This window comes from Microcaecilia unicolor, chromosome 11 (assembly GCF_901765095.1).
Source record: "Microcaecilia unicolor chromosome 11, aMicUni1.1, whole genome shotgun sequence".
Lineage (NCBI taxonomy): Eukaryota > Metazoa > Chordata > Amphibia > Gymnophiona > Siphonopidae > Microcaecilia > Microcaecilia unicolor.
Window position 1 is genome coordinate 7,848,744 of NC_044041.1, and position 24,483 is coordinate 7,873,226.

General features: G+C 45.4%; 1 protein-coding gene across 1 annotated transcript in view; it reads left to right on the top strand.

The window, feature by feature from the left end:
• The window catches only part of MED13L (mediator complex subunit 13L), a 578,965-nt gene that overhangs the window by 475,689 nt on the left and 78,793 nt on the right, over window positions 1-24,483 (top strand). Inside the window, exons 11-15 of the mRNA XM_030217813.1 lie at window positions 6,148-6,376; window positions 14,089-14,194; window positions 15,767-15,891; window positions 18,211-18,310; window positions 19,987-20,207. Coding sequence (XP_030073673.1) covers window positions 6,148-6,376; window positions 14,089-14,194; window positions 15,767-15,891; window positions 18,211-18,310; window positions 19,987-20,207 — 781 coding nt within the window. The remainder of the gene's footprint in view (window positions 1-6,147; window positions 6,377-14,088; window positions 14,195-15,766; window positions 15,892-18,210; window positions 18,311-19,986; window positions 20,208-24,483) is intronic.

Sequence of the window (24,483 nt, forward strand, 5' to 3'; positions counted from 1 at the left end):
AGTCTGTGGAACTTTGAGTCTGGCGCTTTTCTTAAGCAATAGTCACTTCCATATCATCAAGCTGATCAATCCATAGACTGGTGGGTTGTGTCCATCTACCAGCAGGTGGAGATAGAGAGCAAACTTTTGCCTCCCTATATGTGGTCATGTGCTGCCGGAAACTCCCCAGTATGTTCTCTATCTCAGCAGGTGGTGGTCACACACAGCAGCAGCTCTGGCTAGGCCTCCAAGCCTAATTTTTAGGTTTTGTTGAGTGCCTGGGGTTGAGGGCTCTTTTGAGCAAGTGCAAACCTGGTGGTGCCAGGTCCCTCCTTTTCTCCCCCCTCCCGCTGGCTCCGTTTAAAAAAAAAAAAAAATTTTAAACGTCCTTAAAGGCGTTTATTTCGACGTTTATTTAAACGTTCATTGCAGCTACTCACTGGGACACCAGTTCGTTACAGCTCGGAGTGGACAGCAGGTAATTTTTACCTTTTTATAGCGGGCAGGGGGTTCCCCGATTCTTCTCCTCGTGGCATATGGCGTCGGAGGGCGAGGGCGCAAAGGGTCGCTCCCCGGATCGCTTGAGCGCTTCTAGAGGGGATGCGGGGGTCTTACAGCCTGATTCGCCCTTGTTGGGTGACAGTTTTGTGACCGATGAATGTCCCGGTCCTTCCTCCGGCGTGGCGGTTTTTCCCGCCATAAACGCCCATCCCCCGCTCCTCGCCTCCGCCATCTTGGCCGGCCACGCGGCTCGGACGGCTTCTTCGTGGGCCGCCCTTGAGGTTGGAGACATTAATGCCATGAACGCCCTTAATTTGGGCGACGGCACAAAGCGGCTAAAGTTAAGCGCCGTTCTTCCCGCGCGGCTCCTTCGCGGAGTGTCGCGCCGGATGCCATTTTGGATGCGCAGCATGTCTCTCCTCCGCTCTTGCGAGCGCCGGTTGAGGGTGCGTCTAGGGCTGTTGCCCAGGCTGCGGAAGTGCACAGCTGGGGGGTTTCTCCCCCGAGTTTGTTTTGCTGCTGCATCAGGCTTTCCTCATGCAAAACGCTGCCCCTGCTCCCTCGTCTGGTAAAGAGGTTGAGGTTCCCAGAGGTAAACACCCTCGGGTTGAATCCCAGGCCTTGGAGGACTTTGTCTCCTCCGATGTAGATGAGGGCAGCGTGTCTGAGGTCTCCCAACGGTCCTTTGCGGATTCCTTGGAGGAGACGGATCCCCGCTCGGATGGAGCGGATGACCCCTCTGCAGCGGCTCTTTAGCTCAGAGGATTTGCCCAACCTGTTTGTGCAGGCCATGGGCATTTTGAAGATTTCCTCTCCGGAGGACGTCTCTCCCTCAGCCCCTGTTGGCTCCGCCATTATGCTGGGGACGAAGCGCCCGCCTAGAACCTTCCACATGCATGATGCCATGCACTCCTTAATTTCGGCTCAATGGGATGTCCCGGAAGCGAGCCTTAAAGTGGCTAGGGCTATGTCCCGCTGCTATCCTTTGCCTGAAGGTGAACGTGAGGCCTTTCTGTGGCCTACCGTGGATTCTTTAATCACTGCGGTGACTAAGAAAACGGCGTTACCAGTGGAAGGTGGCACGGCCCTAAAGGACGCCCAAGACAGAGGATTGGAGGCGGCCTTAAGGTCGTCCTTTAAGGCGGCTGCTTTAAGTTTGCAGGCCTCAGTTTGCGGCTCCTATGTGGCCAGGGCGTGCCTGACTATGGTGCAGCGGGCTTCCCCCTCGGATCATTCCTTGAGGGCTGTTTGGCCGGCCCTGGAATCGGGCTTAGCCTATTTGGCAGACTTGCTGTATGATGTCTTGAGAGCCTCAGCTAAAGGCATGGCTCAGACAATCTCTGCGCGGCGGTGGCTTTGGCTGAAACATTGGTCTGCTGACCATGCCTCTAAATCCCGCCTGGCTAGATTGCCTTTTAAAGGCAAGCTGCTCTTTGGGGTCGAGTTGGACAAAATCGTGACCGATCTCGGCACGTCTAAGGGCAAGAAGTTACCAGAGGTCAGGGCTCGGGCTAGTACTCGCCCTGGCACCTCCAGAGGACGGGCTCAGGAAGCCCGTCGGTACCGCCCGGGCAGGTCGGGCTCCTCTGCCCTCTCTTCCTTCAAGAGGAACTTCTCCCCCAAGCAGCATTCCTTTCGCAGAGACCGCCGTCCCGGAGGTGCTCCCTCCGGTCCTCCCCCAGGGTCTCGTACCCAATGACGGGGCCTTGGTCCACGTCTCAGTGCAGATTGGAGGACGGCTGTCCTCGTTTATGGGCGAGTGGACCACAATAACTTCAGACGCTTGAGTGCTGGAAGTCATCAGAGACGGCTACAAGCTAGAGTTCTGCCGACCCTTAAAAGACGGGTTTGTACTCTCTCCCTGCAAGTCTCCGGTCAAAGCTGTGGCAGTGCAGCAGACCTTGGACAATCTGTTCCGCCTGGGGGCGGTCGTTCCGGTGCCAGAGAATCAGCCTGGCAAGGGACGTTACTCCTTTTTCTTTGTGATTCCTAAGAAAGGAGGTTCTGTACGGCCTATCCTCGACCTCAAGGGGTCCATTGGGCCTTGAAAGTTCGGCACTTTCGCATGGAGACCCTCCGCTCTGTTATAGCGGCAGTGAAGGCAGGAGAGTTCCTGGCATCCTTGGACTTCACGGACGCGTATTTGCATATTCCCATCTGGCCTCCTCATCAACGCTTTTTGCGTTTTGCAGTACTGGCCGACACTTCCAGTTCAGAGCCCTCCCGTTCGGGTTGGCTACTGCTCCGCGGACCTTCTCCAAAGTAATGGTGGTCATCGCGGCCTTCCTGTGGAAGGAAGGAGTTCAAGTCCATTCTTATCTGGACGACTGGTTGATCCAAGCCCCTCTTATGCAGAGTGCGGCAAAGCTGTGAACCGGGTGGTTGCTCTTCGAGCTCCCTGAGGTGGATCATCAACTGGGAGAAAAGCCAGCTGCGCCCGACTCAGTCCCTGGAGCATCTGGGAGTTCGATTCGACACCCAAGTGGGCAGAGTGTTCCTGCCAGACAATTGAATTGTCAAGCTCAGGCTCAGGTGGACTAGTTCCTAGTAGCCTCTCCTATTCGGACTTGGGACTATGTGCAGCTGTTGGGCTCTATGTCGGCCACGATGGATGTAGTGCCCTGGGCCAGGGCTCATATGAGACCACTTCGACAATCTCTGCTGCTGCGCTGGACTCCGATGTCGGAGGATTATGCTGTGCGCCTTCCCTTGGACCCAGCAGTGCGCAAGGCGCTGAGCTGGTGGACGCAGACAGACAAGTTGTCTGCAGGAATGCCTCTGGTGACCCCGGAGTGGATTGTCGTCACGACGGACGCCTCTTTGTCGGGCTGGGGAGCCCACTTCTTGGGAAGGACAGCGCAGGGGCTCTGGTCTCCTGCAGAGGCAAAGTGGTCTATCAACCTCCTGGAACTCAGAGCCATTCGGTTGGCGTTTTTGGAGTTCATCCCGGTACTGGCGTTGAAGCCAGTACGGGCCCTGTTGGACAATGCCACGGCTGTGGTCTATGTCAACCGCCAGGGAGGTATCAAGAGCGCCCCTCTAGCCAAGGCAGCCATGAATCTATGCCAGTGGGCGGTAGCGAGCCTAGAGCAGCTGTCAGCAGCCCACATTGCCGGAGTCATGAATGTCAAGGCGGACTTCTCAGTCGCCATACCTTGGATCCCGGAGAGTGGCAGTTATCGGCTCAGGCGTTCTTGGATATCACGAAGCGCTGGGGCCAGCCGAGCCTAGATCTATTGGCGTCTTCGGCCAGTTGCCAAGTGCCGCGCTTTTTCAGCAGAGGACGGGACCCTCGATCTCTGGGAGTAGATGCTCTCCTCTAACAGTGGCCAACACAAGAGCTTCTCTATGTGTTCCCGCCCTGGCCCATGTTGGGCAGGGTGCTAGACCGATTGGCAAAGCATCCGGGCCGGATAATCCTGGTGGGGCTGCCAGTGGAGCAGGGTCTGTTACATCAGGGTCCCGTGGTGATGGAGGATCCCTCCCCCTTTGGGCTTACGGCCTGGCTATTGAGCGGCAGCGTCTGAGGAAGAAGGACTTCTCAGACAAGGTCATCGCCACTATGCTGAGAGCGAGGAAGCGCTCTACTTTTACTGCTTACGCCAGGGTTTGGCGTACCTTTGCAGCGTGGCGAAGCAGGCTCATTTTCTTCATTCACTGCTCCAATTTCTCCAGTGTTGGCATTCCTGCAAGAAGGTCTGGAGAAAGGCCTGTCGCTCAGTTCCCTTTAAGTCCAGGTAGCGGCCCTGGCTTGCTTCAGGGGCCGCCTGAAGGGTGCTTCCCTGGCTTCGTAGCCAGATGTGGTGCGTTTTCTCAAGGGAGGTAAGCACCTGCGCCCTCCTCTGCACTCAATGGTGCCTGCGTGGAATTTTAACCTGGTGCTCAGTGCATTACAGAAGCCGCCTTTTGAACCCTTGTTGAGGGCATCTCTGAAAGACCTGACGTTGAAAGCAGTCTTTTTGGTGGCTATCACTTCAGCCAGAAGAGTTTCCGAGCTCCAGGCACTCTCATGTCGAGAGTCTTTTCTGCAGTTCACTGAGGCAGGAGTGACTATTCGCACAGTGCCTTCCTTCCTGCCCAAGATTGTTTCTCGCTTCCATGTGAATCAGCAGCTCTGTCTCCCTTCCTTTCGTAGGGAGGACTACCCAGAGGAGTACTCTGCTCTTAGATATCTGGATGTGAGACGAGTCATCATCAGATACTTGGAAGTGACCAATGATTTCCGGAAATCGGATCATTTGTTTGTCCTGTTGGCAGGTCCTCGTAAGGGTCTGCAGGCTGCTAAGCCTCCAGTGGCAAGATGGGTCAAGGAAGTCATTGCCGCGGCTTATGTGGCCGCGGGGAAGGTGCCGCCTATCCAGCTGAAGGCTCACTCCACTAGAGCTCAGGCGGCCTCGATGGCAGAGGCCGGGTCCGTCTCCTTGGAAGAGATATGCAAGGCGGCAACTTGGGCATCGGCCCATACATTCTCCAAGCATTACCGCTTGACTGTGGCGGCACGGGCGGAGGCCCAGTGTGGAGCTTCAGTGTTGAGTTTAGGGATTTCTATGTCCCGCCCTGGGTGAGTACTGCTTCGGTACATCCCACCAGTCTATGGATTGATCAGCTTGATGATATGGAAGGTAAAATTATGTATAATCATACCTGATAATTTTCTTTCCATTAATCATAGCTGATCAATCCATAGCCCCGCCCAGATATCTGTATGGTTTCTATTCTGGTTGCATTTCAGGTTCAAGTTTAGTCTTCAGTTACTTCAGGAGGACTTCGGGTTCAAGTTTTTTTTTTCACTTGGATTCTTCAAGAGTTGAGACGAGTTTGTGTTACAGTGAGCTGCTGCATTCCTCTCCCCTCCGTTTTACGGGGCTGGATTGAGACATAAATTCTGCCGGCACTCCCTCCCGCTTCGTGCGGTTGTAGGGCAGTTTTGTACCCCTCCCGCTTCGGCGGTGCTAGGGTCAGTCAGCTCCTCCCGCGGTTGCGGTTGCAGGATAAGCCAGATCCCCCCGCATCGGCGGGTGTGGTGTCCCTCCCCCGCTCCACGGGGATGAGCTGGACGGATTCCCCTCCCCCACTTGTGTGGGGATGAGCTGGGTTAATTCCCCTCCCCCACTTGTGTGGGGATGAGCTGGGTTAATTCCCCTCCCCCGTTTCGGCGGTGGTGAGCTGGGCAGAGTGTCCTTTTGTGGGTGTAATTCTCTAAGTGCTGAGTCCTGCAGATGGAGCTTTGATATCGACATACTGAGGAGTTTCCGGCAGCACATGACCACATATAGGGAGGCAAAAGTTTGCTCTCTATCTCCACCTGCTGGTAGATGGACACAACCCACCAGTCTATGGATTGATCAGCTATGATTAATGGAAAGAAAATTATCAGGTATGATTATACATAATTTTACCTTGAGCAAGAGGTGTGACAGTCTGATGGCTTCTTTTAGGGATTCCAAATATATAAAATGAAAATCAAATTTTAGCATGGAAATGCCCTAATCTATATTGTGTGCAGGGCTGGTCTATGGGGGATATTGAAGGATGCAGGGAGCATGTAGAGAGATGCATAAGTTGGGGCTGAAACAGTTTAACTGATTGGTAGGGCTGGCCCTGAGCGTGTCAAGAAAGCATTTCTCAATTGATCTGTCTCTTTTACTTCATTTTTGTATTTTTCAGATTTTTAGCACAACCTAATAAAAGGTTTAAGATACTGGACGAGAAACGACAGGCCCAGTTGGAGTCCCTAAACTTCTCCGATTCCTTACCTGTGCTGCAGCAGCCTGGGGAGGGTTTGGGTGATGCAAGCGATCCGTACACCTTTGAGGATGGAGATATAAAGTACAGCTTCACAGGCAGCAAGAAATATAAACTTGGAGCCGAAAGAGAGATGCTGAAAAAGATAAAGGTAAGCTCCCTTGGATGATGTCCCCACAGTGCTGCTGGGTTCTATTTATTTATTTTTATGTTATTTCTTAGGATTTATTTACTGGCTTTTTGAAGAAATTCACCCAAGTTGTAAGAGTAAGCCAGACATAGGCAATAGACAATTACTACAGTAAAAATATATAACCGTGCACAGTATGGTATAATATGCTATTGACAATGTCAGCATAATCTGTTATGTTTTGTACTTCACTCGGACCACCTTGGCGGATCCCAGAAGTATATCGAGTGATTTTAGATTTTCAACATTAACGTTGTTTCTTGCATTAATAACCTGAAACAAGGAAACATCATCTCATTACATCACAAGACTTCTGAGGTAGGTGCTTTGGTGCTGAAACACAGCAGCTGTGTCAAGTCGTTTGGTATTTTTCGATAAAGATCTGGAACTGTATGTCTCCCTCGTTCATTGGAAAGAGCCAGCTTACCCTACTCCTCCTTGACTAACTTAAGGAAAAATTGCAAGTGGAGTTGTAGAAGCTGCTTGAATATGATCTCAGCTAGGGTAGGAGTGGATAAGCAACAGTGTGTGCAGCTGGCATTAGTCCTTGTGTGTCTGTGACTCATCTTCCATTAAAGGCTTGGGAGAAGAGTCGGGCATTCGCCTGCCTCTTGAAGTAGAACTAGTCTTGTGTTAAGCAAAGCCTTTCAGGGCGTGCTTTCCAGAGTGGTGGGGGCTACTCTGAAGAAGGCATTACTTCACATGATTTCCTTTGAAGAGGGTGTGGTTAGGGATGTTCCTTGGGATGACTTAGCGACTTTGGAAACTTCTGTGGTAGATATGTGGTATAATTTTTATGAATTCTTGTGGTATGTTAATACAGTTGAATGATGATTATTATATTTTGTCCGTGGTGATGTGCTGTGAGATTTGGTTATCTCCATTGCCAGTCAGTGTTATTGGTCAAGCTGCATTTTAATATACAAAATCTCCATATTAACTTTTGGTATTTGGACCTTATTTTAGCGTATGCACGTTTTCAGCAACCTATTGTAGGTCAGCTTTATGAAGATAACTAGGAAAAAAGGCCCTGACACATATGAAACAGGCACTAGCAAGGTTTTCCTCGGAGTGTGTGTTTTACAGAGTGTGTGTGAGAGTGATAGAGCGAGAGTGAATGTGTGAGTGTGTGTGACAGAGAGAGTGAGACTGGGTGCGAGAGTGTGTGTGTGAGAATGAGAGTGTGTGCCAGGGGCCCTCCCTCCCTCCCAGTTGCAGGTTCACCCTCCCTCCCAGTTCCTGGGTCCGCCCGCCCCCCTCCCAGTTCCAGTGTTGTTGCCCCCCTCTCTCTCCCCCCCCCCCCCCCCTCTCCAGTCAGCCTGCGATGTTTAAATGCAAAATTAGGGAGCTGTTTAGTGTAATAAAATGCACCTGCAACATTGTGAAGCTGACTCAGTAGCTTCACTGAAGTGAAGGGTTTGTAAGGTTCATCAGATTCGTCAGTCTGTCAACATCTCTCTCAGCCCCACCCTCGCACCTCTGATAGGCCCGCCGCCCTCGGCGTCATCACGTTTTGACACAAGGGCGGGGCCGAGAGAGATGGTGACAGACTGACAAACCTTACGAACCCTTCACTTCAGTGAAGCCACGGAGTCAGCTTCAGAACGTTGGAGGTGCTTTTTATTATAGTAGAGACTAGATGTCTGCTTGTTTTTACAGAGATACTAGTGTAATTTGCAGAAATTGCACTTGCATTACAGGCAGGGATGTTTACATTCCCATGGATCATAAATGAATGTTCGTGCATTATAGTTTTTAAGTGCACACTTAAAATAACAAATTTATAATTACACATACATGCACACTTCATCCAAATTTCACCTCTGTACATACCTACCAGCAAAGAATGCTTCATCATGTCAAAGCGTTTACCTTTTCACCAGTTGCTGTTTCATAAGAGGCCATTTTCTCATGAATGTAGCTGTATATGCACGGAAATTACTTTATAAAATTTGAAAATATTAAATGAAAATTCTGGGAGCTGTTGATATGAAGAGCCACTTTTTATAAAATAACCCTTGTGGTTTGCTGTGCTGTGGCTGTCTTAAATATTTGGTTGGAAAAGGGAGTTAGTACCAATAGTATAATTGGTGCTGCCAATTTCACTTCTAGTCTTCATCATTAGATTATCAGATGACCCACAAGATGTGAGAGTTTTTTTCCCACTCTCTAGTTATAGCTAATATTTAAAGGTTGGGGTAGTTAATTTTTATTTATTTATGTAAAGTATTTAATAGAAAAGTATCAAAGTGGAGTACAATTTCCAGTGGGAACTGCATGAGACATAAGAAAAACAGTAAAACAATAGAAACAACAAGAAAGCAAATCAAATCACTGCAGTTTAAAATGGCACATTTCTTTCTTGTGTTAAGTCTGCATTTAGGGCTGAGAGATAGCTTAAGATAGAAATCAAATTAGATTTCTGGTAACAGATACTGCTCTTAGCATGTGTTCATTTGCAACATGCTAATTCTATAACGCCTCTCCTGATTAGCCAAGTTTTTTCATGAATCTCATTCACTAATACCAGTGACGAACATTGTATGGTTTGTAAATAATTCCAAGCTCTTCTTAGGGAAGACGTTATCAACATGAGCTACTGTTAAGATGGGTTATTTTACCACAAGCCGTGCTGTTTAGCTCAGGTCTCATTACACAAAATGGGATTAAGTGCTAAAATAGTACAACGTAGTAAAATAACCTACTTTAATGGTAGGCCACGTTGATAACGTCTCCCTTTAGAGTGAAGAATGCTTCCTTACTTTCCTCTGTCTTCCTTCTTTGCACGGAAACCTATATCTAACCCGCAGAGAGACTATTTAACATATTAGAGCAGAGGATGTAGCTAACCCTGGTATCGACTTTTTCCTATGTCATTAGGTGTATGAAGGGTACGTAAATAACTCGTGGTACCTGCACTCCATCATGCCACTTAGCAAACTGTAATCTAAAGGATTCTTGTTTCAACAGGTTCATTTGACACAACCATTGTATTATTCTGATGGTCTCTGTTAGTTTTTATTGTTGCTGTATTACATAGTAACATAGTAGATGACAGCAGAGAAAGACCTGTACGGTCCATCCAGTCTGCCCAACCAGATAAACTCATATGTGCTACTTTGTGTATACATGACCTTGTTTTGTGTCTGCCATTTTCAGGGCACAGACCGTAGAAGTCTGCCCAGCACTAGCTTCGCCTCCCACCACTGGCGCTGCCACCCAATCTCCGCTAGGCTTCTGAGGATCCATTCTTTCTGAACAGGATTCCTTTATAGAAACATAGAAACATGACGGCAGATAAAGGCCATATGACACATCCAGTCTGCCCATCCTCTGTAACCCCAAATTCTTCCTGTTCCTAAGTGATCCCACATGCTTATCCCTTTTTAAATTCTGGAACAGTCCTCAACTCCACCACCTCCACCGGGAGGCCATTCCACGCCTCCATCACCCTTTCTGTGAAATAATACTTCCTTAGGTTACTCCTAAGCCTATTCCCTCTTAACTTTGTCATATGCCCCCTCATTCCAGAACTCTCCTTCATTTGAAAAAGGCTGTCTTCCAGTACATAAATGCCCTTGAGATATTTAAACGTTTCTATCATGTCTCCTCTCTCCCTCCTCTCTTCCAGCGTATACATGTTGAGGTTCATAAGCCTATCCCTATAATTTTTGCATTCAAGACCGCTTGCTAATTTCGTAGCTGCCCTCTGGACCGACTCCATCCTGTTTATATCTTTCCGTAGGTGCGGTCTCCAGAACTGCACACAGTACTCCAAATGGGGCCTCACTAGAGACTTATACAACGCTATCACTTCCTTTTTCCTGCTGGTCATGCCTGTCTTTATGCACCCAAGCATCCTTCTGGCTTTGACCGTCGCTTTTTCTACCTGTTTAGAAGCTTTAAGGTCATCAGACACAATCACCCCCAAGTCCCGCTCTTCCTTCGCACAGTGAAGCACTTCACCCCTATACTGTACCATTCCCTTGGATATTTGCGACCCAAGTGCATGACCCTGTATTTTTTGGGATTAAACCTTAGTTGCCAATTATCGGTCCATTCCTCCAGCTTCACTAGGTCCTTCCTCATGTCATTCACACCCTCCTTGTTGCAGAGTTTGGTATCATCCGCAAAGAGACAAACCTTACCAGGCAGCCCTTCCGCAATATAACTCACAAAGACATTAAAAAGAGCTGGCCCTAGGACCGATCCCTGCGGTACTCCACTGACTACATCCTTTTCTTCAGAGCAAGCTCCATTTACAACTACCCTTTGTCGCCTACCATTCAACCAATTTTTAACCCAATCAGTTACTCTAGGTCCCATACCGAGGGCACTCATTTATTTATCAGTCGCCTGTGCGGAACTGTGTCAAAGGCTTTGCTGAAATCCAAGTATACCACATCAAGCGCCTCTCCCACATCCAACTGTTTAGTCACCCAGTCGAAGAAGACAGTCAGATTCGTCTAACACGACCTGCCACTAGAGAAGCCATGCTGTTTCGAGTCCCGCATTCCAAGTAGTTCAAAAAATCTCACAATCCTCCTCTTTAGAAGCGTTTCCATTAGCTTACTCACCACCGAGTCAGACTGACAGGTCTGTAATTCCTAACCTCCTCCTTACTTGCACTCTTGTGCAAAGGAACCACATACGCCACATTTTTATCCCACACATTTTTGAATCTCATTTCATGTCTTCTAGTTCTACCGCCTTCCCATCTCCGGAAAATGTTCATTTGCGGATTAATACCTTTCAAATATTTGAACATCTGTATCATATCACCCCTGTTTCTCCATTCCTCCAGGGTATACATGTTCAGGTCAGCAAGTTTCTCCTCATACGTCTTGAAACGCAAATCCCATACCATTTTTGTAGCTTTTCTTTGCACCGCTTCAATTCTTTTTACATCCTTAGCAAGATACGGCCTCCAAAACTGAACACAATACTCCAGGTGGGGCCTCACCAATGACTTGTACAGGAGCATCAACACCTCCTTTCTTCTGCTGGTCACACCTCTCTCTATACAGCCTAGCAATCTTCTGGCTATGGCCGTCACCTTGTCACACTGTTTCATCGCCTTCAGATCCTCAGTAACTATCACCTCAAGATCCCTCTTCCCATCTGTACATATTAGACTCTCACCGCCTAACACATATGTCTCCCGTGAATTTCTACTCCCTAAGTGCATCACTTTGCATTTCTTCGCATTGAATTTTAATTGCCAAACCTTAGACCATTCTTCTAGTTTCTCCAGATTCTTTTTCATGTTTTCCACTCGCTCCGGGGTGTTCACTCTGTTACAAATCTTGGTATCATCCGCAAAAAGGCAAACTTTACCTTGTAAGCCTTCGGCAATGTCACTCACAAATATATTGAACAGAATCGTTCCCAGCACCGATCCCTGAGGCACTCCACTACTCACCTTTCCCTCATTCGAGCGAATTCCATTAACCACCACCACCCTCTGTGTCTGTCCGTCAACCAGTCCCTAATCCAGTTCACCACATCGGGTCCTATCTTCAGCCTGTCAAGTTTTTTCAAGAGCCTCCTGTGGGGAACCGTGTCAAAAGCTTTGCTGAAATCTAAGTAGATTACGTCTATAGCACGTCCATGATTCAATTCTCCGGTCACCCAGTCAAAGAATTCAATGAGATTCGTTTGGCACGATTTACCTTTGGTAAAACCATGTTGTCTCGGATCTTGCAACTTATTGGTTTCCAGGAAATTCACTATCCTTTCCTTCAGCGTCGCTTCCATTACTTTTCCAATAACCGAAGTGAGGCTTATCGGCCTGTAGTTTCCAGCTTCTTCCCTATCACCACTTTTGTGAAGAGGGACCACATCCACTCTTCTCCAATCCCACGGAACCTCTGCCATCTCCAAGGATTTATTAAACAAATCTTTAAGAGGACCCCCCAGAACCTCTCTGAGCTCCCTCAATATCCTGGGGTGGATCCCATCCGGTCCCATGGCTTTGTCCACCTTTAGGTTTTCAAGTTGTTCATACATACTCTCTTCTGTGAACGGTGCTATATCCACTCCATTCTCATATGTACTTTTGCCAGTCAATTGTTGTCCTTCTCCAGGATTTTCTTCTGTGAAAATCGAACAAAAGTATCTGTTTAGCAAATTTGCTTTTTCTTCATCATTGTCTATATAGCAGTTCGCAGCATCTTTCAGTCTCACCCTTTTTAGTCTTCCTCCTTTCACTAATATATCTGAAGAAATTTTTGTCGCCCCTCTTTACATTTCTAAACATTTGTTCTTCCACTTGCACTTTCACCAGACGTATCTCTCTCTTGGCTTCTTTCAGTTTCATCCTGTTTTCCTCTCCATGTTCCTCTTCTTGAGTTTTTCTGTATTTCATGAACGCCAATTCTTTAGCCTTTATTTTCTCAGCCATTTGTACATAAGTACATAAGTAGTGCCATACTGGGAAAGACCAAAGGTCCATCTAGCCCAGCATCCTGTCACCGACAGTGGCCAATCCAGGTCAAGGGCACCTGGCACGCTCCCCAAACGTAAAAACATTCCAGACAAGTTATACCTAAAAATGAGGAATTTTTCCAGTCCATTTAATAGCGGTCTATGGACTTGTCCTTTAGGAATCTATCTAACCCCTTTTTAAACTCCGTCAAGCTAACCGCCCGTACCACGTTCTCCGGCAATGAATTCCAGAGTCTAATTACACGTTGGGTGAAGAAAAATTTTCTCCGATTCGTTTTAAATTTACCACACTGTAGCTTCAACTCATGCCCTCTAGTCCTAGTATTTTTGGATAGCGTGAACAGTCGCTTCACATCCACCCGATCCATTCCACTCATTATTTTATACACTTCTATCATATCAGTTTGTTTTTTCTCTTGCTTTTATTTACTTTCCTTACATAAAGGTTTCTGGCCATAGTTATAGCTTCTTTCAGCCTGGATCACTGGCCTTCCACTTCTCATATGTCCTCCCAGCCCATCAGCTTTTTCCTCAGATATTCCCCCATTTTACTAAAGTCAGCATGCTTGAAATCCAGGACTTTGAGTTTTGAGTGGCCGCCCTCCACTTCAGCTGTTATATCTAACTAAACTGTTTGGTGGTCACCCACTCGGACATTTGACACACTATCCCCATTTGTGAGCACCAGATTCAGTGTCACTCCCTCCATCATGGGTTCCGTCACCATTTGTCTGAGCAGAGCACTTTGAAAAGCATCCTCGATCTCTCTACTTATTTCCTATTCCGCAGATGGAACCTTCCAATCTACATCTGGCAGATTGAAATCTCCCAGCAACAGCACCTCTCTCTTCTTTCCCAACTTTTGAATATCTGTGATCAGATCTTTATCCGATTGTTTCGGAAGTCTATAGGAAACACCCACGTGGACAGAGGTTCTATCATCTCTTCTTAAGGTGATCCATATCGCTGCGTTTCCGCAGGCCCCTGTCATTTCAATCGCTGCGATATCATTTCTCACATACAGAGCTACTCCTCCACCCTTACGACCATCTCTATCCTTCCTAAATAGATTATAGCCTGGTATGTTTGCATTGAGCCATGTCTCCGTGACTGCAACAACACCTAAGTCTACCTCTAACATCAGGGCTTGCAGGTCATGAATTTTATTGCTTAATAATTGCTTAATTGTATTATTATATGTGCTTTGTTGGCTTCTTTTCTTGCAGTTGGAGGATGGATATGGTGCCAAGGAAATCTCCCCAACGGCGCATGTGCCATCAGTGCCCGATGGAAAGGATGCCATGTCCATCTTCAGCCCTACCGCTAAAGCAGGTGTGTAGCAGTATTCAGTGGATACGATGCCTGCTCTTTGTCTGTGGCCTCTGTGAGCTGATTTGTGTTACTTCTAGCCGGTTTCTGTATGCTTATGGATTCAGCTCCCAGAGCTTCAAATCCATGCGAGAAAAGGTTTTTGATATGTCTGTTAGAAATATATATATAGCAACACGTCATGTGTGAGCTGTAACACGTGGAAAAAATTTGTTTTGCCTCAGTTTTTTGCTAATTTGAAAAGGACCTGCAAAGCTTGATATTTTCTTTGTAGAAAGAAAAAGAAAAACAACACTGAATGCACTGGTGACAATTGGATTTTGCACGTGTTGCATTGTGGAATTAGTTGCTTCAAACCCGGAGTTTCAAGCCCTGCTTTTCTAGTCCTGTAACTGGGTGTTACAATCATTTGGCACATGTGGTTTAAGCTGAAATCAGAGGTTATCACATAGTTCCAGTGATCACCAGTTGTTAGGGAATTGACCTATGACACTGTCTCACAGGTTTTCATTTTGGAGTACTGTCTTCATCCATGTGCACCAAAAGAATAAAGCAGAAAAAGAATGGTGTTCCCAATATTGGGCAGTAGCACAGAGGCTAAGACATTGTAAATAGGTTTATTACATAATAGACATTGACTGCCATGATAATTTAAAAGTTAGGGAACTGTGAGTGATATGATTCACTTTTTTATAACCAACCTTGGTTAAAATGAGCAAAATACTTTCAAGAAAAGGTGTTACAAGTTGTGAAGCACAAAATTACAATCCCTTATATTACAAACCCTTATATTTTACTTCTCTGGTACTTTGAGAGTTTCCTGATGCCTTGCATGACAAAATATATTAGGATTTAAAGAGTAACAGAAAGGAGACTGGATAGACCGTTCAGGTCTTTATGTGCCATCATTTACTATGAGACTGGTCCTGTTCTACTTTCTGCTATTTTAGGCCTACATCACACCTTACTCAGAAGGGGTCCCGATGCTTAGCATTTTCTGGTTTTAAAGCCTCAGACCCCTCTGATACATAGACACTGAAGATGTCGCCCAGCAGGGTCTTACATGCTAATTACTTTATAGCAGGAACCGAAAATAGAAAGGAGTGATATTTTGGATATGGACAGCTTTGGTGCCTTCTAAGTGAGGAATTAGTCTTCAGAAGTGAACTGTACTGTGATACTCAAATGATTCCTCTGTTCCTCTGTCAGTAATAGAAATGTTTTTGTATGCGGTGACAAAGGCCATCATTCAGGGAGCCTGTTCAAAAAAGAAAGGATGGTCAGCTGCTAAGCCAGAGTAAAAATAACTGCTTTAAATAAAAGTTAAGAATTAACAAAAGGGGTGCTTGTTTTTTTTGTTTGTTTTAAGAAAACTCATAAGTCCAGCTTTAAGGATTGAAGCTAATTATTACTACAGTAATGATGCATTGTGAGTGGTAATAAGCCTGTGTGAGTACAGAGGACAGTATGTAACATACTAAAAATGCTACAGTACTTGAGTTTATTTGTGGTCACCTGTCTAGGAGTGAGAAGTGAACCATCCTCATTCCTTTCTACTTGAAATGTTTCTGGTAGATACACGGCAGGACAACACTGCAGGACGAGCTGGCACGGGCAGCCTGACGCAGGTCAAAGACTTGGCACCATCGTTGCGTGACTTGGACAACATCTTCGATAATTCTGACGATGATGAGCTGGGGGTGAGTTCAGAGGATTACGAGGAGAAACCAGAGTGGTATCTGTTCATAGCCTGCTCTGAAAAGGGTCATGAGGGCTGTCCTCTGTTTTATATCTTCACACAATAAGAAAGTAAGACTGTCAGTAACACTATCTTCATCATTTTCCTCTTTTTTCAAAACACGTTCTTTACTTCATTTTACACTGGAAAATTGTATAGTCCTGTGTATCTTCTATAAATTGGTCAAACAGTGCACTGACAGATAGGCCTGACTGTAGATCAATATTCAGCAGCATATATCCAGATAAATTCTGCCGATGGTGTTGTACCCAGATATCTGAATATCATTACAGACCGCATTGGCATTATACAAAGGCGATCTAGGGGTAAAGTCAAGGAAGAGTCTCATGTTATCAGGTTAGTGGTGATATTCAATCAACTAACCTGATAAAGTTAGGACAGCAAAAAAATAAAAACAAAAATAACTCACTGCTGTACCCAGGTATTTGGTGCCAGTTATAGAGAACCTATGGCAGTCGGTATTTTAATCCAATGCTGTCCACTGGGGCTGAATAACAGGCAGTCATTATTCTCCTCTATAACTTACAACATGAGGATGGAAAAGCAGTTGTGCATTGGTTAACTTCTTCAGTTGACCCTTTTTTTGGCATGTGCAAGACCTATTAGCCCCCTAGAATATCATTAATGAAAGCTTCCAATTTTTTAAAAGAGAGGGCAGTGAACAACACAGCACGCTCCCCTCACTGCCCCCAGCCACCCAACCCTCTTCTTCCATAAGAATATTCATCCTGATATTAAGCCACCGCAGTCAGTGGTTTTTTAAATACCAACCGTGGTGGTTCAAACAAAAATCTGGATATTCAGCGCCGGTATCCAGAGAGCAATCCTGAGAACTTAGGACAGGCTTTTTGCTGCCCTAAATTATCAAGATTATTATCTGGCTACTGGCACAGTATATCGCCATAAACTGGATAATTCACTGCTCTGCCCACAGACTGCTTCAGTGTGGTCTGTGAAACATTCAGTGGCATTAGATCTCTCTTTCCCTCCCCTCTCAGAACCCCTCATGCCATTTTGTACCCTTTTTCTCCCCCCAGCAGTCCTTTGAATTCCTGAACACAGCATCCACCCTTTTCTAAAGGATACCACAAACTGTTTGAAATAGTCCCCCCCCCCCCCCCTAATATATTAGATCAGAGCGTCTCCTGACAAATTCAAGTCCTTGCTCTTTGGTCTTTTCCAGTTCTTTCCCAACTTAGTGGACTAAGTCATGGTCTGCATATAACTGCCTCCTCTATTTTTACCCTTTCTTCTCATTCTTTCCTTTTTTTATTGTCTTTTATGTGTGTTCTGGATATTATTATGTTCCTACCCGTAACCTCCGCTCTCAAGACAAATCCCTCCTTTCAGTACCCTTCTCCACCACCGCCAACTCCAGGCTCCGCCCTTTCTGCCTCGCCTCACCCCACGCGTGGAACAAACTCCCCGAGCCCATATGCCAGGCCCCCTCCCTGCCCATCTTCAAATCTCTGCTTAAAGCCCACCTCTTCAATGTTGCATTTGGCAACTAACCTCTACACCTCTACCCAGGAAAGCTAGACTGCCCCAACTTGACATTTCGTTCTTTAGATTGTAAGCTCCTTTGAGCAGGGACCGTCCTTTGTTTATTTTGTACAGCGCTGCGTAACCCTAGTAGCGCTCTAGAAATGTTAAGTAGTAGTAGTAGTAATTTCTGTCTCTCACCCATTATTTCATGAATTATAGGTGGCATATCAAATAAAATTGAACTTGAACTAAGAACAGCATTTGTCCCTCTTTTACTCCCCCATTCTCTTAGCAGTCAGATTAAATCCACACTGTTTCTTTTCCCAGGGCCCAGCATCATCCCTCTTTTCTCTCTGAGGAAAGGGAAGCATTTCAGACTGCTTCTTGGAGGAACAGTCAAGGAGGCAGTTATTCATTTCTAAATCTGACTACAGTGAAACTTCTGTAACACCCCTTAATTTTTTGAATCTGTATGCAACTTGCCTTGAGCTACCAATGAAAAGGCACAAACTAAATATAAAAATATAGATATAAATATACAAAAAATGAAAAGAGCATACAAGAATTCATTGGTAGTTGGGTCTGTCTGGCAGGCTGCAGGTGACTAGAAGTTCTTACAGAAACCTAGGCAGTTATGTAGCTGGGTCTGTCTGGCGTCAGTACTGCAGATCAGTGTGACAAGGCTTTGGGAACCTAAAAGGCCAGATGTTCAGGAAACAGGCTCACTGCTGATTATTGAGAGGCATTTTATAACTCTGTGTATCTGTCTTACTAGGCTGGGTCGCCAGCAGTACGATCCTCAAAGCTGCCTGCACTGGGACCTGAGGACCGCTCTCTGAGTAAAGATGGAAGGACAGCTGTACCCTATCCTCCAAGTAAGTAATGGGGAGTAGCATGTTTTTCTACAATAAAAATCCGGAATTATTTTACATTGGGAGGGGACAGCTACCATCTGAAAACTAAAAGATAAAAGGTGCGTTATTGAAGACGCACCTGTTCGAAGAGACTTACAATAAAAATCCTCCTTAATGACTTGATTCCATTCTATATCTAAACCAACTAATACTGATCCCTTCTAATTTGATTATGTTAATCACATTATCACTATTGGTCTTTATATCTTACCTGTTTTATTTTGTGTTATGTAAATAATTCTACTGACCTCTCTACCTAATTTCTTACACAGTAATATGTTAAATTAGACCATACCTCTTACTCTGTTTATGATTATACCTTTTGCAACATAGTGTAAGCCACATTGAGCCTGCAAATAGGTGGGAAAATGTGGGGTACAAATGCAGCAAATAAATAAAAAAGGGGAATCTTGCATTCTCAGCTGCTCAGGAGAGTGGAATACAATGCAGAAAGGTGGCAAAACCTGTTTGGAATATTCAGTGATATCCTACAGTTAGTCATGCTGTATGGCAAACAGCTGGAACTTGGTAACGTGGAGAGAATGGATGGGCAAGATGGGTGGATTGATTAGTCTTTTTCTGCCATCATCAACTCTCTATGCTCTGTATCTGTGCTGAGACCACTACTTTTTAACTTATTTATAAATGATCTAAAGATGGGAATAGCTAAGGAGGTAATTAAATTTGCTGATGACAAGAAGTTTTTCAAAGTTGTTAAATCACAAGAGGATTGTGAAAAATTGCAAGAGGAACTTAAAAAGACTAGGAGACGGGGCATCCCAATGGCAGATGACGTTTAATGTGAGCAAGAGCAAAGTGATGCATGTGGGAAAGAGGAACCTGAATTACAGCTACGTAATGCAAGGTTCCACGTTAGGAGTCACCACCCAGGAAAAGGATCTGACTGTCATCATTGGTGATACATTGAAACCCTCTGCTCGTGCAGCGACAGCTAAGAAAGGAAATAGAATGTTAGGAATTGTTAGGAAAGGAATGAAAAGCAAAAATAAGAATGCTATAATGCCTTTGTATTGCTCACCGCATCTCAAAAAATATATAACAGAATTTGAAAAGGTATAGAGAAGGGTGACGAAAATGATAAAGGGGATGGGACGTCTTCCCTACGAGGAAAGGCTAAAAGGGTCGCTACCTTGGAGAAGAGACGGCTGAGGGGAGATATGATAGAGGTCTGTAAAATACTGAGTGGAGTGGAATAGGTAGACATGACTTGCTTGTTTACTCTTTCCAAAAATACTAGGACTAAGGGGCACACAATGAAGCTACTAAATAATACATTTAAAACAAACCAGAGAAAATATTTCTTCACCGAAAATGTAATTAATCTCTGGAATTTGTTGCCACAAAGGTTTGGATAATTTCCTAAAAGAAAAGTCCATAACACATTATTAATATGGACTTAAGGAAAATCCACTTCATATTTCTAGGATACGCAACATCAAATGTTTTGTACTGTTTTGGGATCTTGTCTGGTATTTGTGACCTGGATTGGCCACTGTTGGAAACAGGATACTGGTTCTGTCCTAGTATGGCAACCCTTTATGTTCTTATTAATGCTTTGCTTTCTGTAAGTTTGTTTTATATTGACAGAGTTTCTTTTTCCTCCCTGATGTCTACAGCTGTGGCAGACCTGCAAAGGATGTTTCCCACACCTCCCTCCTTGGAGCAGCACCCAGCCTTCTCCCCTGTGATGAGTTACAAGGATGGAATCAGTTCCGAGACAGTGACCACTCTTGGTATGATGGAGAGTCCCATGATCACTGTGGCCAGCACTCAAATTATGGAGTTTAAAATGGAGGTGGAAGAAGGATTGTGCAGTCCCAAACCAGAGGAGATCAAGGTAAGAAAGACCATCACTTCTCCCTTCTCATGGCACAATAGTAGGACAGGTAATTATAGGGCACTTTAACATTTGATCTTGTATTCCAAAGCACCTTTCTGCATAGTGACAGCTGCTGTACAGGTAAGTGTCCCTATCTGTGAATTTGCAGCAGTGCTATCCATATAATGTGGCTGAAAATACTTACAGACTGCCCTAGCACGATCCGGATAATGCCTGGGCAGGATGTTCTGTCTAACTACTACTACTACTACTACTAATAGCATTTATATAGCACTACCAGACGCATGCAGCACTGGACACTTGACATAGAGAGACAGTCCCTGCTCAAAGAGCTTACAGTCTAGGTAAAACAGACAGACAAGACATTACGGGCAAGGGAATTACAGGGTAAAGAGGAACAGGGGAGGAGGAGGAGGGCAAATGAGTAGCGGTTAGGAGCAAGGGAATTACAGGGTAAAGAGGAACAGGGAGGAGGAGGGCAAATGAGCAGTGGTTAGGAGCCAAAGGCAATAGTGAAAAGGTGAGCTTTCAGCATAGATTTAAAAACAGGTAGAGATGGAGCTAGACGTACAGGCTCAGGAAGTCTATTCCAGGCATAAGGTGCCGGAAGACAAAAGGAACAAAGTCTGGAGTTAGCGGTGGAGGAGAAGGGGGACAACAAGAGAGATCTATTCAGAGAGCGGAGTTCACGGGGAGGAATGTAGGCAGAGATGAGAGAGGAGAGGTAGTGAGGGGTCATAGAGTGGATGCATTTAAAGGTCAGCAAGAGGAGTTTGAACTGTATACGGAAGCGGACAGGGAGCCAGTGAAGAGATTTGAGAAGTGGGCTAGTGTAGGCATAGCGATTCTGGCGGAAAATAAGTTGAGCTGCAGAATTCTGGACAGATTGGAGAGGAGAAAGATGATTGAGCGGAAGACCAGTGAGAAGTAAATTGCAATAGTCCAAGCAAGAAGCAACAAGGGTGTGAATAAGGGTTTTGGTGGCGTGTTCAGAAAGGAAGGGGCGAATTTTGCTAATGTTGAAGATAAAAAAGTGACAGGATTTGGCGATTTGTTGAATATGAGCAGAGAAGGAGAGAGAGATTTATTTATTTATTTGTTACATTTGTATCCCACATTTTCCCACCTATTTGCAGGCTCAATGTGGCTTACATTGTACCGTAGAGGCATTCGCCATCTCCAGTAGAGAAACAAATACAAGGAGTTGATGTAGTCGGATAAGGTTCATGTGTTATATACACATTGGGGAATTATAGAGAGGAAAAGTTAAGTAGAGTCTGTTACAAGCTTTGGTTTCGTTGTGTTGCAGAGCTACTGTCTCTGTAGTTATGCAAAAAGGTTGTCCTAAATTAAACCACATAGATGTAGGGACAGCGGCTGAATATTATTGCTAACCGTGAAGCCTATATTGAATTCCCAAGTAGTCAGTCATGAGGGACTTTGTCAAATGTCTTCTCTAAATCCAAATACAATATATTAAGTGGCTCATCTCTATCCATTTGTTTGTTTGTACCTTCAAAACAAATGTAATAAATTGGTTCGGCAAAACTTCCTGTTGTTAAGTCCATGGTGACTTTTCAAACATATAAATGGCGAGTGACTGTACTCACTCGCAAATGCGCAGTAGAGACTTCCTTCTCTGTCCCGCCCCCGCTTCAATACGTGATGATGGGGGCGGGACAGAGAGGGAAGTCTCTACTGGCATGCTGCAGGCGTTGGAACTGCTCCCCCCCCTCCCCCGGAGTCGCCGCCGCCCCTCCATCTGGCCCGAGCACTGTGAACTTACATCACCACGCAGCAGCAGGCACATCAGCAAAGCTGCCGTCGGGCTTCCTTCTTTGCCTTTGTCCCACCCTTGCCGACGTTATGTTACACGAGGACGGGACACAGGCAGAGAAGGAAGCCCGCCCCGACGGCAGCAGCTTTGCTGATGTGCCTGCTGCTGCGTGCTGATGTAAGTTTACAGTGCTGCTCGGGCCGGGTGGAGGGGCGGCGGCGGCGACTCTGTGGGGGGGCTCGGAACCCCCCCCCCCCCCCCATTCCAAAAGTAGCCCATTTTCACGGGCTCAACGGCTAGTGTATATTAAGTTGTATCTGTCTTTATGGATAGTAATTTTTGTTTGGGTTTTTTCTTTTTTGAAATAGTTTCAACTGTTTTGCTGAGCTCTGATATGAAGCTCACCGGTCTGTAGTTCCCCAGATCATGCCTGGTGCCTTTTTAAAAACTTGATATTACCTTGCACCCTGCAGTCCTCATGTACTGTGGGTGTTTTAAAAAGAGGTTACAGATTATTAGTAATGGGTGATCAGTTTGATGTTTAAGTTCTTTTAGAGCTCTGTAGTGAATACTGTCCTGTCCTGGTGATTTGTTGCTCTTTAGTTTAAAAACATCAAAAGGGAGGAGGACCCCTAAAGGCAACAAAAGCAAAGAGTAGGTGTGAACCGAAAGAGACCTTCCTGCCAAATGAAGAGCAAAATGTCGCTTTATTAAACACCACCACACAGGACCGTGTTTCAGCGGGGATTACCGCCTGCTTCAGGGGTCAACAACTTTACAGAATGCAAAAAGTCTTCAGCGGTGCTAAGACAAGCATAAAACAGCTGGTAAAACACACCAACAAGCAAGCAAAAGCGTCACTAGAATCACTTCAGCGTTCCTCACAGCACAACATGTCAGGTGTGGTACTTAACAAAGTGACGTTTTGCTCTTCGTTTGGCTGGAAGGTCTCTTTTGGTTCACCCATACACTTTGCTTTTGTTTACTCTTTAGTTTGCCATTTTATTCTGTTACATCTTCTAAATTTACAATGATATGCTTTATTTGCTCCAAATCATACTGTCAAAGAATGTTTCCAGTGTGGGTATAACTCTACCATCCTGTTCTCTAAAATACAGGGGCAAAGAATTTAGTAGTTTTCTTTAATTAACTTTTCTTCCTTGACTAAGGAGTAAAGGAAATGCTCATCTAGCAATCCAGCAGGCTCCCTCTCAGACATTTCGCTACAAACGTATTTGTTTGTTCTTCATGACCTCTTTGAGAAGTAGAGCCTAACATCGTGTCCCCCTAGGGCTCATTAAATTAATTTGGATAGTGATAGTCTTCCTTTTGTGAACTTAAAAAAGCAAACAAGCAAACAAGCTTGACATTGGGAATGTTTTTCAGCATAGATTTCTAGAAGAGGTACATTGGAGTTTGTAGTGGGGACTCGTTTGGGGGAGTGAGAGTTACAAATAGAGTATGTGAAGGAGTGTACAATGTATGAGCTTTGATGGAGTTGTATGAGAAATCTAAATGGCAGATGAGTTTAATATGAGCAAGTGCAAAGTGATGCATGTGGCAAAGAGGAACCCGAATTATAGCTACGTCATGCAAGGTTCCACGTAAGGAGTCACAGACCAAGAAAGGGGTCTAGGTGTCGTCGTTGATGATACGTTGAAACCTTCTGCTCAGTGTGCTGCGGCGGCTAAGAAAGCAAATAGAATGTTAGGTATTATTAGGAAAGGAATGGAAAACAGAAATGAGGGTGTTATAATGCCTTTGTATCCTCCATAGTGCGACCGCACCTCGAATATTGTGTTCAATTCTGGTCACCACATCTCAAAAAAGATATAGTGGAATTAGAAAAGGTGCAGAGAAGGGCGACGAAAGTGATAAAGGGGATGGGACGACTTCCCTATGAGGAAAGGCTAAAGCGGCTAGGGCTCTTCAGCTTGGAGAAAAGGTGACTGAGGGGAGATATGATAGAGGTCATTTAAATAATGAGTGGAGTGGAACGGGTAGATGTGAAGCGTCTGTTTACGCTTTCCAAAAATACTAGGACTAGGGGACGTGATGAAGCTGCAATGTAGTAAATTTAAAATGAATCGGAGAAAGTTTTTCTTCACTCAATGTGTAATTAAACTCTGGAATTCGTTGCCAGAGAGTATGGTAAAGGCGGTTAGCTTAGTGGAGTTTAAAAAAGGTTTGGACGGCTTCCTAAAGGAAAAGTCCATAGACCATTATTAAATGGACTTGGGGAAAATCCACTGTTTCTGGGATAGGCAGTATAAAATGTTTTGTACATTTTTGGGATCTTGCCAGGTATTTGTGACCTGGATTGGCTACTGTTGGAAACAGGATGCTGGGGTTGATGGACCTTTGGTCTTTCCCAGTATGGTAATACTTATATGTATTTATGTACTGTGCCATATCTCAAAAAAGATACAGTGGAATTAGAAAAGGTTCAAAGAAGAATAACCAAAGTGGTAAAGGAGATGGAACTCCTCTCATATG